General features: G+C 40.4%; 1 protein-coding gene across 4 annotated transcripts in view; it reads right to left on the bottom strand.

Moving 5' to 3' along the window:
- The window catches only part of CLASP1 (cytoplasmic linker associated protein 1), a 173,015-nt gene that overhangs the window by 86,912 nt on the left and 68,217 nt on the right, over window positions 1–17,886 (bottom strand). For all 4 annotated transcript variants that reach the window (XM_061370092.1, XM_061370093.1, XM_061370094.1 and 1 more), the window contains exons 9-14: window positions 5,485–5,637; window positions 4,469–4,542; window positions 3,620–3,712; window positions 2,088–2,233; window positions 1,207–1,342; window positions 454–524 (exon numbers count right to left, since the gene is read on the bottom strand). In XM_061370092.1, coding sequence (XP_061226076.1) covers window positions 454–524; window positions 1,207–1,342; window positions 2,088–2,233; window positions 3,620–3,712; window positions 4,469–4,542; window positions 5,485–5,637 — 673 coding nt within the window. The remainder of the gene's footprint in view (window positions 1–453; window positions 525–1,206; window positions 1,343–2,087; window positions 2,234–3,619; window positions 3,713–4,468; window positions 4,543–5,484; window positions 5,638–17,886) is intronic.

The following is a 17,886-nucleotide window of genomic DNA, read 5'->3' as shown; positions in this document are numbered from 1 at the left end:
AGTGACTGAAATACACTTAGATTTTAAGTGCAGAGGAGACCATTAACACATCCAGTTCAAATTCAGATGATGCCATCACAGAACACTACTTCTGCTGACTGGCTCAAAAAAAACATTTAACTGTAACTGCTAGTAATGGAGAACAGGGACATGTCTGTAAAAATGCCAAAATAATACAATGTTATAATGACACATAAGCACAAAGTTCAGTTTAAATTAAAAAAATCAACAAAAAAAATCTCTGTGGAAAAATGACTTCTCTGCAGTACTGAGACTTATACAAGACAGCTGACTTTGAATTTGATCGCAGTTCATGGGGGAGAGCAAGATGCATCCTTCAGGTGTGCCTATCAACCCTTTTCACGAATAAAAACAAATACATAAATGTTACCAGAAAGTACATGTGAACGTATTTATCAGTAAAACAAAAGTAAATTCAAACTTAAGGCTTACCTTCTAACTGCAACAGACTTGGAGGTACAATTACTGGTTATGATGGGTATTAATCGAGGGATGTGTGTATGCTAGAACAAAAAACAACCAGGGAAAAAACTTTACACAACAGTTCCATGGAACAAAAAGCTATCTCTTTCAGTGACCTGACCCAGCATGTAGATACTCTGTTCAATTCTTAAAAATGGAACTAAGTAAAGCTACACTAAGATACAGGAAGATATTTTGATTATTTGTTAAATACCTTCAATATTATTTTTTTTTGTATGATGACAGGCTGCAGTGAATCAAGGAGCTGAAGGCACACAGTAGGATCTAAACTGTCAGTGGTGACAACTTGAAAGCTATCAGGCTATCTACAGCTTCCCCAGTGAATCATTAGACAGAAGTCACTCCTGTAACCTAACGGTTTCAGGAAACATGCACTGTCTGTGAGGAGTTTTAGAGCATAATTAAAAGGATGAGTGTGTCCTGCAAGGCAGGTTTAAAGCCCATTCAAAGAAAAAAGTTTGCTCAGCTCTTAGGGGGATGCAAATATCTTACTCTGCAAAGAAGTATTCTTCCTACTATTATGGCAGGGTTTAACTATCATAATCTACACAAAGCTGCATGGCACCTGAGATAGCCAAACCCAGCACAAGCAGATAAGTAGATTAGGCACTTAATCAAATTTTCATTGCATCAACATTCATATTTCCTCAAACTCCACAGTATTTGGAAATAACATTGTTCTTTTTTTTGATGTATACTTACTCGAATGATTAATCTAACTGCCACAACACCAGAAGTGGCCATGACTTTGGCACTATTCGGAATTAGATTAAAAATTGTTGGCATGATGGCTTCTGCCCCATGGTCAAACTTGTTTCCCAGAACTGATGATAAATGTCTGAAAAACAGAATGAAGTCATGCTGACAAGTCATGCTGAGGATTAAGCGAGTTCTACAGAAATCTGACATAAGCACATCTGACATCTCAGTCCTCATAACTGTCATCTCCTCTCCAACTCCGAAGGAGAGAATACACCACGTCTGAAAAATGTTTCTTCACTTTCCCATCAAATGTCTATACTATACCCATCTGAACTTTGAGAAACAGTAAGTTCAGCATAAAATAATGTAACTAGCACAGCTAAAAGTTTATTATCAAATGGGATCATGCCAAAAGAATGTATTTTTTCAACTTGTTAGTTTATATTACGGTTCCTCTGAATCTGCCTATTTTGCTTAAGGATACATAAATTTCAAAAAAGCTGTAAAAAACACTATGGCACCCTTCTTGAAGCATTTCACAAAGGATAAAATGTCAAACCTAAGCAGCTCAGCCCAAGACAGAACAAAACAGACATTTCAACTTTATTGTTCAATCCTTCCCTACTCAGCACATGAATGCCTGCCTTGCTCATCCTTTCAGCATGTTTCAACTCAGCATTGTTTAAAACTCAGGAACAAAGTTTGACAGAACTACAATTAGTGGCCTACATGGATGCGGTATTAAACAGCTGTAGCAAAAGCATGTTCTACCTATAACCACGTAGTACTAGCAGCCCATGTTACATCCTGAATGTGTTTTAACCATTGCCAGTTCCTTTTTGATACATCACAGTTCAAGTGTGTTTAGAAAGCAAACTCACCCCAACGTGATACAAGCCTCTCGTACTACTTGAGACCGCAGGTCTTTAGCAGATAATTTAAATGCTCCATCCAGAAGTCTTAAGTGTTGGAAGAAGTTATCATATTCTGCAGCTCCAGCCAAAAGTAAGGAGCGGATCTTTTTCAACTGTTAGCACCATAAAAGAAAGCAGTGACTTTTAATGAGCAATAAATACAAGGTCAGTTATGTTCAGGGCTGATACTTGGTTTCCAGGATCCTTGTACAATTGTTTTTAAAGTCCAAGCAATTCTATTATTTCAGATCTTATATTCAACTCATAGGTTAACATACAAAGTATGATAATGTAAACAACTACCTATTACAGAAATCCGTAACTGTTGTATATAGCTGCTCAAACTGATCGTTAATAACCCAACCATTACTTTTTAAGCCAAAATATATCTTGAAGGTTCTCCTCTACTTCCCTTAGAAACCAACTATTTACAGCAGCTTCTAAAGCTTAGGTCCTCTTACAGTTGACTATTGTATTAAAAGATTACTAGACTTAAAGGGCATGGTTCATATTCAGATTCGAGTAATACTGACATATCTAGAAGATGTTCACTGACTTCATTAAATTTATTATCTGGTTGTATTAGAAGTAGAACCCTGATCCCATCAAAATGGGAAATTTTCTATTAATATTTCAGGGGCCACCATATCATCCTATAGACATTCTTTTGGACACCTTCACAGGCCCTCATGCATGCTGATGCATCTGTACAGTGCCTCCATTTAAGCTCACTGTTACAAAGAACAGTAAACAAACAAACAAAAACCCCAAAACAAACAAAAACAAACAAAAAAAAAACCAAAAAACCAAAATAAAACAACCTGAAATAAGCTGAATCAGCACAATTTCCCACTCAGATCTGTAATACAGAATTTGACAGACACATCAAAGTTGTTACACCAGTGGTGAAAGTTTTTGGTGTAGACAGGATCACACATCTATATATATCACGACAACAGAGCTCACCTCAGTAAATAAAACAGTCTTGGCATACATATAACACATCTGATTATCAACTTCCCCATTTCCCACAGTTGTATTCATTTATTCAAAACTTAAGTGTGTAAATTCTTTCTGAATTATTTTACACCTTCTTTTGCAAAAGTATAAATTATCTCTCTATAAGCAAAGTGATTTTCTGCCTCATCAGGAAGTTTAAAGATAGTCTAAATATAACCTCTGACATTCTTATTTCAGCATCTGCTAGCAAATTTCTAGTTCTACATTTGGATTTGCTGTCTGACTTCCAGTTCAACCTGATCCTATCTCAACAGATTCTCATATACCAAAATATGATTTTCCTTCACATATATAAGGTTTAAATCCAGTCTCATAAGGAAACATTTTCCCCAAGTGTGGGGTAACATTAACAGATGCTCACCACTTAAACTATGTTCTAGACATACTCAGGTTTTCCCAGTACCCTCTTCACAGGATTAAGCTCAGTGCAGAAAAATCTTATATTAATAGAGTTCACATATATGAAGTTCACTACTTACTGCAGAAACTCTCTGTTCCCAGTCATGCTTATCATCTGATAGTATCTCTCTTATTTTGTTTATGGATTCCTCAAGATCACGGCTGGAATAAATCTGCAAATTTAAATACAGAGTAGCACCATAACGCAAGACTTACTCCAAAAAATCAGATCACTTTACAGCTAAGTTCTTATGTCTTTTGCTCCTCCGTGCTTAAGCATCATGTGCTAACCTTGCAATCAAAAATTACTAAATGACAAGATGATTAAAGGATCATATTTTATTATTTCACCGTATTTCCACAATTTTAAACAGCATTCCTGCAGCTACTAGTGGCTGTGTTAGTAAAGACCTACAGAAGATCACTAGTGGATACATGTGCTGTTCAACTGTCCCCCATAAATAAAGTTCTGGTGAAAGAGAGGGGATACATAACACGGCTCTGCTAAATCCATTGCTTTCAGTTGTCACACTCACAACAGCAGCAATCCTGGAGACACAGGTCACCTTTCTTGCTTTCAGTTCCCAGATGGTAGAGAGGAAACGTAGAGAGGCTTCTGTTGACTTCAGTTTTTGTTTGACCAGCCCGCACTGTGCAGCACACACATCCAGTTCCAGACCCATATGTACTCCTGTGATACCTCTTATCACAACCTTCCCACTCCCATTCCCACTTCTGAGGGTTTCACACAAACTGTTGGCAGACATCACCATTTAAAGCTTACCTCCCTCCAACTTCTAACTTGCCTTCCCCTTAAAGAAGATTTGTCAACATCACAATGAAGCACAATTTGTCAGTGATTAAGACTAGAACCTGTATATATCTTCAGCTTTTTAGTACTGTGAGTTTTAATGTGTAATTCTACTTACCTGAACCGTTGGGACATCTTCGAATGCTTTAATAAAGTCTTCTTCATCCACAGCACCTGCTCCCTCTTTGGCTGCTGACATACAAATGAAAATGTTTTTTCTATCTTTTTAACAATAGAATCAATTAAGAAACCATCAGCTATCAAGGCACTTATTAACGAGAAAGTTCATTATCCATGCAGGCCTCAGAGTGCTGCAGATGTAATGAAAGCAGAGACAGGGAAATTCAATGCCAGGCACAGACTAGACAATCGCAGCATCCTTCAAGTCCTAAGCACAGAGGGCACATTAGGGAAGTCATTACAGTAGTCACTCAACAGGGGACACAGCACGAAAGATGAAAGGGAATATTTACTTTAATTATACAGGAGATTTTCTTTTAAAGGATTTAATCTTATCTATAATAGATGAAGGTGCAGATCTGACAGGTGCACAAACAGACAAATGATAAGGAAGATAAACAGTCTCTGGAATATTAATCAGATTGGAGACTACCTGATAGAGAGAACTTCCCCCATTTCTCTAGGTCACATGTAGAATTATAAACACATACAGAATTATTGATCACATTCAGAATTACCGCTCAGTTTTCTTTCTGCACCTTCATTATGAGCAATGCCCAAAGGTCTTAGAAGAAAGGCAGTGCACTAGTTTTAGATTGCATGGGCTGAAGTTTAGCATGCAATCATAAACGGCCTCAGTTCAGCTGAAGAGTGCAGCTACAAAGGCAAAAATCCACACATGGCAACATCGACATGATTTACTCATAGCCCTCAGTGCCCAACTGCACAGGTCCAACCTTACAGGAATGCAAAGCACGTTATAGGGACATGGAGACTGCTTGGAGATTCATCTTATCAAAACTCAACCACGGCATGCAGACAATATACACGGTTTCACAGGGAAGAATTTGTTACTGGATCTTGGGGGCCAGTCTGGAAGTCCCTGCATAAGCTCAAGCATGAACACTATAAATACTTCACATACAGGTCAATTTATATATGCTATCAGCTTACTTGAGGACTTTGAGCCCAGAGCTGCAGACCCAAGTCTGCGGGTAGTCCCCATCCCAACTCTGCGTGAGTTTGCAGGGGCCTTTGAAGATGTAGAGGAGCTAGCTGAGGAAGGTCTGTTCCCATCCACGGAGTCTTCATCATCAAAAATTTTATCTGCCAAAAAAAGCACACTCAGCTGTAAATCTGATGACGCAAAGAGGCATCCCAAAAAACATGCCCATGCAACAGCAAACCTGATGCATGTTCAGATCTGCTCTGCCACGAGAAATGGTTATTCATAAATGACCCCAGGCCACTGAACCCAATCCTTGCTACTGAAGCCACTGTACAAGCTTTTTTAATGAACACATAGATAAAAAGAATAAAATTCAAATCTACACCAGAAAGATGCAAGCCGCAAATAATACTTGGGGTGTGTACAGTCTGTATCTCTGATGTTTATATCTGAGAGCTATTTTGCCATGGGCTGTAGCAAAACCAAAACCATGATCAAAACCAAAATCCAAGATCAATGTTTGGAGGGATCAGACAGCACAGGCTGCCCTGCCACACCCTGATACCAGCATGCACCATACTGAAAATACAGGCTAACTCACAAAAGATGCATGGCAACACCCATGCTTTTGATAAACTACAGACCATTTATCACAGAACCCATCCAGAGTTATAAACCCACTCTATTCTTTTAAATGATCACCAGAGATTCTTTACAAGTAAATAAAGTTACCTCAAATTGATAAAATCAAATACAAGGTGTATTAAAACTTACTGAACCTTCTGTGTACATCCAAAGTGAACTGTGGCCTCTATCTCTAAACATGAATATAAATTATCTTAAAAAGAATTACAGTAACTTTGATTCTCAGTGAAGGTCACTTCAATTCCCAAGGAGTGCTTATATTGCAGTTTTATACAGATTAGCTAATCCACTTTAGAAACTAGTCCTAGGTTGAAAGGTGACAATGTGTTTGGACAGATGGTATATAGGGTGCGCATTTATTGAGGCCAGGAAGCCACCTCAGCCCCCATCACTTAGCTTCTCCACACTAATGTTTCACTCAAGATTTGAGACCTGCTTCATGTCCATCCCTCCCCAACAGTTCAACATATGCACCCAATCTCCACCAGTTCAGGAACATTTCCTTTGCAAAATTTCTCTTGGTAAAAACTCAAACCAGGTGCTTTAATCTATCCCTATTCAGGAAAGCAGCAACTGGGAACATCTAGTAACACGTAAAGGCTCCTAGTTAGGCACTAATTAATGATTTTCAATGCAGGCTGAGCTTTCCAAAAGGAAGAAAATAAACTGGTAACAGTATAGACATATCCTAGGGAAAGCAAAAGAACAGCAAGCAAAGCCTGTATTGTCCTCAGCCCAATAGTCTTAAGGAGTTTTCCTTGCCTAAAGTGGTACTGGCTTATTAGCAGCTGCACACAGGAGAACCATCACAACATCTAAAAACCTAAACACCACATTTCTAATGTGCACCCCTGCACATAATGCCAACAATCCAGTCACAGCACAGAAATGGTGGGTAGACAGCAGCATACGACACTTTAAGAAAGGAGGACAATGATCTCTCTCCCCTTAATTTTAATGTTCAGGAAATCTTCAAATATGGGAAAGGGCTAGGAAAAAAAAGATAAAAGTAACATCACAAGGAAAGGAGTATTATAACAACAGGTGATTTGGGACTGTTCAAAAGAGAACAGGACAAAAGTGAACATATGAACTTTAACATCAAGGAATTTAAAGTCACACAGCTGAGAACATAAGCCACAATTAGGATGCGGGCTCTCTTTAACACAGTGCTGTAGTAGCCCTAGGGCAGCCATGGAGAACACGCGACCTTCCTACTGACACTGGTCATGTTCTGACATACGTAATTCAAAAATTATTTGAAAAAAGTTCATGAGAATGATTAAAGGATTGGGAAATACATTTGTAATTCAATTAAATGAAAATTCACTGCAGGACACTGTTTAGTCTGACCAGATTCTTTACAAGTTGCTTGATTATATTCTGTGTTAATGCAGCAACTCAAAATTTATTACAGTTTTCTAGTGTGATTTATTAATATTGTTTCTCACCTAACAGAAAAATATACAACAAGGCTGCCAGCTGGAGCTTAAAAACAAATTAAATTCTGAATTACCTTAGTTTTTTCCTCCCCTTCTCCCCTTCATTTTTTGCAATAATCACAGGACTGACTCTCTGCAAGGCTAGGAGGTATGTTACCCTGCAAATCCTACCACAGCCAGCTCTTTACAAGTAAGACTGATTTGTTTGCTTTTTTGTTGTTGTTGGTCCCCTCAAAGATACAGTCTAGTTCAAACAAGAATTACTTCAAAATATTATTTGGTGAGAATTGCACAGAAGGTCACGGCAGATCAATATAAACTTTAAAACATACAAACTATGAAGCCTCTAGGAAGTGGTGCAGAAAGACTTGCACAGACTTTGAATACAAAAACTTCTTGGTAAAATTTGCCCCAACTGCATTTATTTCAAAAGCTCCTATATAGATACTAAGCAAATGATTGTCACACATATATATTTTACCAGTCAAGAGAAGGTCAATCATATTCAAAACAAAGATGCTTTTCTACTTCAAAACTACTTTCATCTGGTAATTAAAGTCTCCATCAGCTGCTTTTCAAGCTATCTAGTCTTAGTCAATTTGCTTCCTCTTGGTATTTGCATTTTTAAAGCCTCACCCCTCTGAAAGGAGAAGAGGGTGTGGTTTGCTATTTTATATGAGAAATTTAAAAATCATAAAAACAGGTATTAAAGGGATCACACCCCTGTAGCATTTTACTAATTAAACTATTCATTTAAAACAAGCTTTTTTGAGCATTAGAATGAGAAAAAAAACCACCAAACACCACTCAAAAAACCCCCAGCCAGCCCACAGTTCTGTGCATGTTTGAATTACAATCACATGTTCCTGTTCATTAAGTCCACAAACTAAGCATTACATATTTATCAAATCAGAATATCCCTTCAATAACCAAGCAGCATTTTCTCATCTGAGCAGCGCAGAATGACAGCGCCACATTCAGAACTGCACACCAAGTCTTCCAGCAGCACGTGTGCAGGACAGAAAGAGAAACAAAGAACAGGAAGAAACCTGAACATGGGAGTACAGAAAATAAGAGAAAAGCAAGCTACTACACATCATCATTAAAAAGAGGTTTTTTTCCCCCCATTCATTGTCTCCTGTTCACATTTGTCTCCTGTTCACATTTGAACTAGGATCATATTTTTCTGCAAATCAGGAGGTGGTGAATTCATCATGGGTGTAACTCTCAACTTCATCAGAGGTGCAGTGATGCAAAATCAGTGCCACATTCTAACATTAAATTACCAGATGTTCTCCCATCTCAAGACCCCCCCCCCCCCAAGGGCTCATTTATAAGGGCTGTACAGTACTCTCTGTCAGAGACATGCCCTTATAAAAGAGGCCTTTGTCTGCTCACTGCTCTGCTGTATCAGAGAAACAGAGAACACTATTTGCTTTACATTTCTTAATTTCTTACATTATTTTAGAAGAAAATAAAATTGCTTACAAGTACATATCCTTCTGCAAATAAGCTTCCTCAACATTCCTTCATATTTTCCATAGCATGCCCAGATGTAACAGTGCTTCACAGAGCGCTGCGGCTTTCAGTCCAGAACATAATCAATCTCTGCCCCTCGTATTCATTAAGCATGCTGTCTTCACACGTGGATTTAAACAGCTACGGTTTCAGCCCTCTCTCTACAACTGTAGCTCTGCAGGATTCTCATCACCACCCATGTCAGCCCAGGAAACTTCAATTCACTTCTAGGAAGTAATTTCCCGCTAGTGAAAGGAACCTGGGACAAATAATCCCGGATGAAGAAGAGCTCAGTCTGCCTGGCTGGGCTGGCTTGCACTAGGAACCAGCCTGACTTTATCCCCTGGGAAGCGATAACAGGAGCATCTCAGCAGCTGTCATCATTTGTCCATGACGAATAAATTTAGTCACTATTCATTTTAAAACGTAACCCCTTCAGGTCTGGGCAAGGTGTAAAACAGGGAGAAGAGACTGTACTGCTGTTCAGGAGCCACAGTGAACATGGGCCAGCATTTCCCTGTGCCTGAACTGTCAGCCTGGGACCTTTTAAAGCAAAGTAACCGAGTCTCGTATTTCCTGTCCAATGAAAGGAGATGTTTTCTGGCTTTTAAAAAAATCTGACATGTCAGATTCATATCTTTTAGTTATTTGTCTGTAAGCTTTAGAGAAAATAAATACTCTGTAGTGACTATAGACTGAGAAAAAAAAAAAAACTTACGATCCTGCTTGTCCCTAATGAAGATGCCCTGCGCTATGGTCTTCAGGTCCAACTCTGTTAAGGTACTAAACTTGCTCTGGTCCTGCTGCGCCCACATGTCCCACCTCCAAGTGTCAGTGCAGCTGAAGTATGCAAGATGGATACTTGCAAGCATCAGCTACATCTCTCTCAGGGGTATCGCCCTTTTGGGTGTAAAAGGTGGATGGCATCAGAGGAACATGTCTTCCCGCCCTGCACCAGTAGACACACAATTGCTAAAGCTAACATACATTTCATCCTGTCAAAGCCCCATGCTTAACCCCTACTAGGTAGTCAAAGCCAAACTCCGTGAAGATGTGAGAGCTGCTGTAAAAGCCGAGAACATGCACTGGCAAACCCACCAATGCCAAAACAAACAGGGTACGTTACTGCTTAGTCCTTTTTATCAGGCATGACTCCATATGCTTTGGCCAATGTTCTGGAGACAGACACCCCCATGACAATTCACCTTATGCCTTTCCCCAGGGCCAGCATCTGGCACTCCCCTCTCCAGCTGTGAGTCCCAAAGGAGATAAGGCACAGTTCACTCCTCTCTGTGGGTGTCCCAGCAGCCTCCAAGCAAGTCAGCTTCAGCTGAGGTTATGCGTTTCTTTCCATTAGCACACACCTAACCCACGCACGGCTTAGCTGCATGGCTGCCCAACTAACAGGTATTGTGTAGGTTTCTCCAGGAAAACAAGGTTATGAACCCACTAAAGGGGCATATACATATTCCTCTGCAGGATTACATGTTTAAAACCAAAGGAGTCATAGCCACAAGCAGAAGTACACAGGCACAGCGTGTCATTAGGGTTTCTTGCTCAACCATCTCCCACAGTTTCCCAGCTGCTCCCACCAGGCCCCAGCTGCAGCCTCTCCTCTCCACCCTCCACACCAGGCACAGTGTTTTGAGCCTTTAAAATGACACCTACTTGGGCTCAGTGACTCTGGTCAGCCCCCCCAGTGGCACCTTAAGGTCCAGTTCTCCCAGACTGACACAGCCACCAGTCCCAGCCCACCCCTGCTGCTGCCTCCCGGCACTATTTGGTGAACTACATTATCATTCTTCAAAACCGGCTTTGAAGTGGATTCCCAAAAACCTGACCTCAGCAGGGATCCCAGCAAGAGCTCACCAGACTGAGCCAACCACAGCAATGGTATGTATACCATTACCTCAGCTTTTTCCTCCTGTCTCGCATATATAGCCCTGTTTGAATCAGAACACGTCTAATTGTGCATAGGAGTTTGTCTTATGAGTAAGGTTTCTACTGTGTAAAATCTAGGCAATATACTTATAATAAATACAATAAGCAATACAGCTGCCATCAGCCACAGGTAAGGTGGTACTTAAGAGACCCAAGCCAAGAATATCACCCCAGGTAACTGGGCAAATGTTTACTTTAATAATCTTTTCAATATCCACATGCTTTTCTTTAATCCAAAATGTTTCAATTTTCCTTCCTTTACTTCATCATCCTGGCTGCTGCCTCATTCTGTGTATGAGCTAATGAAGCTACAGCAATTTCAGAGTACTGCTGTCTGCCAGCCCTCTGTAGGCAGAAAAACAACAGCAGCAATAAATAAAGCGTGTTTCTGTTAGTGAGGAATCCTATATTTATTAAACCAATTCCAGTATGATAAAGTTAACTGAGGAAATGGAGGTACACCCAGACCTGATCACATCCAACACCAAACTAGGCAGACACAATTTATATACAGAAAGTAAATTCTAGCTTTCACCTGAGAGAACAAGCAAAATGGCCTTGGCAACATTTAAAATCTGCTCCCAAGGACCAGCCTAGTAAATCAGACAAAATCTTTCTGTAGGAGACTAATCTGGAATCATACAACTACTGAGTGACTGAAGTTACTTTTCTGAGGGATACTGTAATTTTCAATCCTGGAATCAGATGGCTCCAACTAAAATTGACCCATGATGACTTTGGGAAAGCTTGAGAACAAGAGACAAATGAAAAGGATTCAATATTTATTAGACTGTTTGCTTCAAAACATGATTTTAAACCCATAAGGTTGGCAATATTAATGCCATCATATTAACAAACCATAGCATGCATGTACATGCACTAGTACTACTTGGAACTCAGCAAGCTGCTTTTCAGAAACTTTTATTCATGAAATTGACACACCTGGAAATGGAAAATTTTCAGTTAGTGAAGCTGTTGTTCAGACAGTTTCCAGCAATATGAAAAAGTTTCCATTAGCTTTAAATAGATTTAGAAAAGAGGCAGTACAAAGGCTTCACATTCCTGCAAGCTTTGTGAAATTAAGTAGGTATTTCATTGTCTCTTATTGCTATGATACTGACTTAAAGAGCTGCAGCTCAAAAAAGCAAAAAGAATTCACAAAAGCACCAAAAGCTGAGATGAATCCATAAAAGTACCCAACCATAAAAGTATCCAAGATTTCTTGGTTTCATTGATTACTTCAGAACAGCTCATACAGGCACCTGAACAAGAATCAACCCCTACATGCTAGGAAATGCACAGACACAGCCTTCACCCCATCCTGATTAAAAAAATAAGTAAAAATTGAGATAGACACAGACATGCATGCACACACACACACGGGGGGGGGGGGGGGTGGTGTAATAAATAAATGAGAGATAAGGATCTTTCATCCTCAAGGTCATCCTTGGAAACACAATATTCCCACAGTGCCCTTTCCAGCCAGCCATACAGCCTTCCCCAGACCTCAAGATCATCAGGAAATCCACAAGGCACACCTCAGAAAAACACACCCACCCCAAAAGCCCACATACTTAAGGTTGCAATTTAAAGAGCAAAACCAGCTTTTCCCTGCCCTACACTTACCCTCCAGTCACCCAGAGGTTTCTTATTAGGCCTTGCAGGGCACCCGCTCTTCATTCATAGCCAGGCTATCCATACAATTATCTCCCAATGCAGCCTTCCACAAACACACCAACTATTTCAGAGTTTATTAAACACTCTACAACAGTTTCAGTGCCACAGCTTTCACTGCTGGCTTGGGGGTGCTGTCCCTCTTTTGTTCTGGGCCCTTGAAAACATCCTTTGAATTGCACTGTGTAGAAGCATGCCAGCAGCAGCCCCAAGCACAGACACTATTCCCTCCTCACAGTGCTCTCATTACCATAATCTTCACAGATAAAAACACAAAGTGGGTCATATACCCCGAGCCCTAGAGATACACCAATCAATGAGAAAGGCTATTTATACAGTGTGGACCAGTGGGATCTTTCAGATTCAGAAAATACTCTTTTCCAGAACTACAGGAGTTAGCAGCCTTATTGCAGGACTGGTATAGCTGCAAGAAAGCATTCCTTCATTCCTGAACAGCAGATAAAGCGCACTGGTTTCCATTTTAATATTAATCCTGTGTGTTGCACAGTGCCAATGTCTCTCCCTAGCCTTACTAAAGTTTAACTACTGAGGCAAATAGTTATACAGAAGAAAGCTAATTCTTCTGCCTTTGTTCACAAGACAGCAAAACTCAATTCTCCAGAAGCACAAGGAGCTCCCTCAGGCACCGTCTCCACACACGCACGTGGCAGGAATGCATCAGGATGAAGAGCAAGTGATGAACCTTTTCCCTCCAGGCCCTTACCTCCATGGTTTTAGCCAGGTCTCTGCACTCGCTGGAAAACTTAGGTCAGCAGCATGGACCCTCTGTGTTTGCAGTGAGCCCTGCTCTGTCAGAAATTCAAATGGCAAAATGGGCACGAAGACTTCAGGGCATTGGCAGAATCTGGATTCAGCTCCATTCCTAAATACACAGCTTTTTTCTACCTCATTTTTTCTCCCTCCTATTAAGGGTGCAAGTAGTGTCCAAAATATTTTCTTATTTTCCAAATATTATCCTCAAAATTGGTTTATGCACTATCAGAAAAGGGCATCTGCAAAATGGCTCAGGGAAAAAAAAATAAAAATCACATCACAAGGTATTAGAAAAAGATGTTTTAATTCAGCTGTCCTCGACAGGCTGCTTGAAGCTCAGCCATACTTGAAATTGAGTTCCCTGTATTTTGCAGGGCTGGTATCCAGCAATGCTACAGGAACGTGATACTCAAGACAGTGCTAAACAGAGTTCCCAGGGAGACATCTGCTGGCAGTGTCTTGGGGTTAATTTGCCAAAACCCGCATGAAGAAGCAGATACCTGCACAATTGATGGGTGAAGTTTTGTCTTTTCCAGACTGCATATATCCCATATAAAGCAAATTAACAGGCACATCAGGAATCTGCAGCCCTTAAATAGATGCTTTTTACGCACAAAAGACGGGAGTGCTGTGTGCAGATGGAACAGGTACTTCCAGCACCACAGATCAGGTTCAGGTTTCCAGCTACTAGCACCATCTGTTGCCATGACATCATAGGAAGAGACTTCTCCAGCCCACACTCCCAGCTGGCATTCCCTGGACAAATCCCTCTGCCTACTCAGGTAATTATCACAAGTGTAGCTCACCTAGATGCTGACTGCCCTAACACACACTGCTGTCAGCAAAAGGAAACTGCATTTTATACTGCTATCACTTAACTGCATCCTGAAGGTCTGCTCATTTCCTACTCATGTAAACACACCAAGGTGTAACGCATGGACAGCTAGCATGCAGAGCTGTATGAGGAAGGAAGAGCATCCTGACATTTTTAGGAGAAAGCATTGTTACAAAACAACCAAAAGCATTTACTGCTTGAAGTTGCACACAGCACTTTTACAGGGCAGAAATGCTACAGGAGATCCCACTTCCAGACACCACAAAACATCCTTCCCAGTGCAAAGCCTGCTACTGCAGACAACTCCTGCAGCAGAAAGCTCTCCGTAAGTACCTACAAGGAGATAAAAATGCCACACTGCAGCCTTGTTTCCTTTCAGGACAGGTCTCAGGGAAGATGGGTCGGCGAAGTTAAGCCAGTAAGATGTGTTTGGAGGGATCTAGGGAAGCTGTAGCACCAGGCCTGTCTGAAACCTTCATTTAGGTGTATTTACAATCATAACAGGGGCAACACGTTGCCCAGTGCTTTGCATTTGCTAGAGGATAACCCTCCTATGAGATGCTGTGAAATCCTAAACTTTCCAAGCAGCCCCCTCCAAGCCAAGAAACACAACATATGCAGTTATTCCTGAACACTGAAGGAAAAAACAAGGGTGTCAGCCTATGTATCCTATACAGCCACAGAAAATAGGAGCCAGGGCTTCTGTCCAAAGGCATTCAACTGCCTGGTTAAAAGCAAATACAAAAACACAGGTACTACAGCTGCAAAAACTGTCTGGTGTTACACACAGTACACATCAATGACTCCCACCCAGAATGCCTCACCTGATGCTTAATTTACTTTAAGTAGATAACCATTTAAAATACTGTGAAATATTCCATGGGGCCATAACCATGAGATAAGAGTGTCTAAAACTGCAGGTGGCTGAGACAAAAGAACAGTCATGAAAGGGAAACTAGGGGGCAACGGGCAGTGACTCCACAGCCAACATGCATCTTGAAAAAGATTATAAACTATTGCCACGAGTATGAACAGTATGACAACCAGGAATTTGCACCATAAATAAATGCTTCATCTTCATAAAGATGCATATTGCTACAGACAGTGAAGGCACACATACAAGCAAAGTGTACAGACAAATTATGTTTATTTAAAAATAATTCAAAGTTGAATTTTATGACCAAGGCTATGCTCTACATATGATTACCAAAAAGTGGTTTGAGACACTTCTGACAGAAAACATGCCAGGCAATAACTTCAGGAACTCCTGGGACAACTGCTACGAGGTTAAAGAGTTGGATCCATGTTCTTCAGAGCATCCACTGCAGCTGTTAGCAAGGAAAAGGGATACTTGATGCTGCCTTTTGCTCTGCAGTACTTCTGCAGCACTGACTGGGTGCATTAGCATTCTCCTGATGTACTAAAACAAACTAAAGTTTCTGCCTACTCCTAAGAAGGGAGTCTGCCCCACCACCTCCTCAATTCAACTCTATGCGAGCAAGCAGAGCCTAGTTTTGATAAGCTGTGTGCACACAGGATCTTACAAACCATAATCCTGCAACATTACGCCAATGACAAAGTCAGCAGACAGTGCCAGCTTTCATAATGTCTATGTAAGCATAGTCAACTATAACCAGAGCTTAGATCAGCAACCCACCAGAGTTGGTGAGAAATATCTATTCCCACATCACACTCATTTTGGTAGATATGAGCAGAGAGAAGCAATGATTTGCCGACAATCAAACCCACTTTGTTTATTCTCTTTTGAGACAACAGGGATAAAACCCCAGTAACTGAAGAGCTAGCATTTTACATTTCCCAAGCACTCTGCAGAAAAAGCACTGAAATCACACTCAAGATCAGTGACTTCAATGGTAACCTTGAAACTGTTTGCTTTTCCTTAAAATAAATAAAAAACACAAGGGAAAACAAAACAAAAACAAACAAACAAACAAAAAAACCCACCCCCAAACACCAAACCAACCCACCCCAGAAATAGGTAACAGCTTACGGAAACAGTTTTGACTATAATGACACAACTTCAGAGCAGCAAGAGATGTTTTAGTGAAAAAATGCTTGCTTGGTAACTTTTAAAATGGTTTTTCAATAATGATTACCTGAAATAACACTATGCACAGCTTTCTTTGTGTATGATTGAGATAGATTAGTTTGGGGCTTTCTTGCTGGCACAGAGGAAACAGGCAAAATACACACGAAGAGGCTGACTCCAGGTCACACAGAAAATTCAGAATCAGGGCAGATGCCAGAAGATGTATCAGAGTATAAGATTTCCTTTATCTAATCACTATCACACTAGGCTAAATTCTGCCTCCACCTCTATACATTGAGGATGGAGGTGAATGAAGATACAGAACTTGACCTGATTATTTGAAGTTGCTTTCCTTCAATGCAGTTTCAAATTAGAATGGAGAGGGTTTAGTACACTAAGCCTGCTCAACTGACACTTTGGTAACAGTGTATGATTTCCATGTGGCTGGATAACAATCTAAAAGAATCTAGTTCATATTTAATATGGCTTCAAATAAAAGCACAATCTGAATGCCAGATCTACATATGGAAAGCTCCAATTCCTGAGACACACCTCTCGGACCTTCTTTGCCTACTGAAAAGCTGCATTTTAAGCAAACCATTGCCTCAAGGCTCCAAAATGCTCAAAGGCTCCAAAGCCCAAAATGTGCCACAGCTTATAAAATATTAACAGTCAGCACGACTTCTGTTTTCCCAAAGCTTGTTTCCACCCTATGTACACAACTCCTTCAAAACAACAGATCTGAGCAACTTCATCCACATTCCTTCTTCATAAACAAACACCATTACTAGTTACAGCAAATACAGCAGCCATGTTCAGGGAGGAGGAATACAAAGGCAGAGTCAAGACACTGCTGAAACTTTCACTTCTTTAGTCATTAATGACTTTAGATTACTAAATAGGACATTCATATATATCAGAGGCAAAGTGAAACCCTGAGCAAGCAAAGTAGGGGACTCTAGTGTGCTACGAAGAAAAAAAATACATCTTTCCCTATGAGCTTACAATATAAATAAAAGCACTAAGATTTTTCTCCCTTTCTCTTAAAAGAGAAAGGACAGTTAAAGGAATGTAAGTACTTGTGTCCTAGTAAGTCTAACATAATCCTGCCTAACCCATTATTTGGCTTTCATCAGTGGTGCTATTCACTTTCTCCCTGTGGCTCAGCATCCTTTTCCAACCATCTTCAGGTCTCTGCACATGGGTAAAACTAAGGCTGTCACCCAGCCACTCAAAATTTTCTGCCATGACTAAAAGTTGGTCCCTAATGGGACTCAGTTACAAACTCTGATGCTATGACTGGTCATTTGAGTTCTTTAGTAACCATCCTGTCTTCCTCCCATATATTGTGTACACAGTAAAAGTCTTCCACAGCTGTTACATCCATGAAAGAATGATTAAATAAAGCAGTCTCCCCACATAAAGCTACTTACTCAAATAAAAAGACCAGCCAGCATCACTGAGGAAATCAGAAGTGGAAAAGTGCAGTGTGACAGACCAGTAAAATCTCTACTCATATGTCCTGAAT

Source organism: Neopsephotus bourkii, unplaced genomic scaffold (genome assembly GCF_033783945.1).
Source record: "Neopsephotus bourkii isolate Nb327-2 ecotype Australia unplaced genomic scaffold, CSIRO-AGI_Nbou_v1 NB_1526, whole genome shotgun sequence".
Lineage (NCBI taxonomy): Eukaryota > Metazoa > Chordata > Aves > Psittaciformes > Psittacidae > Neopsephotus > Neopsephotus bourkii.
Note: the sequence above shows the minus strand (reverse complement) of the source record. Positions and strands in the feature narration are given on the sequence as shown.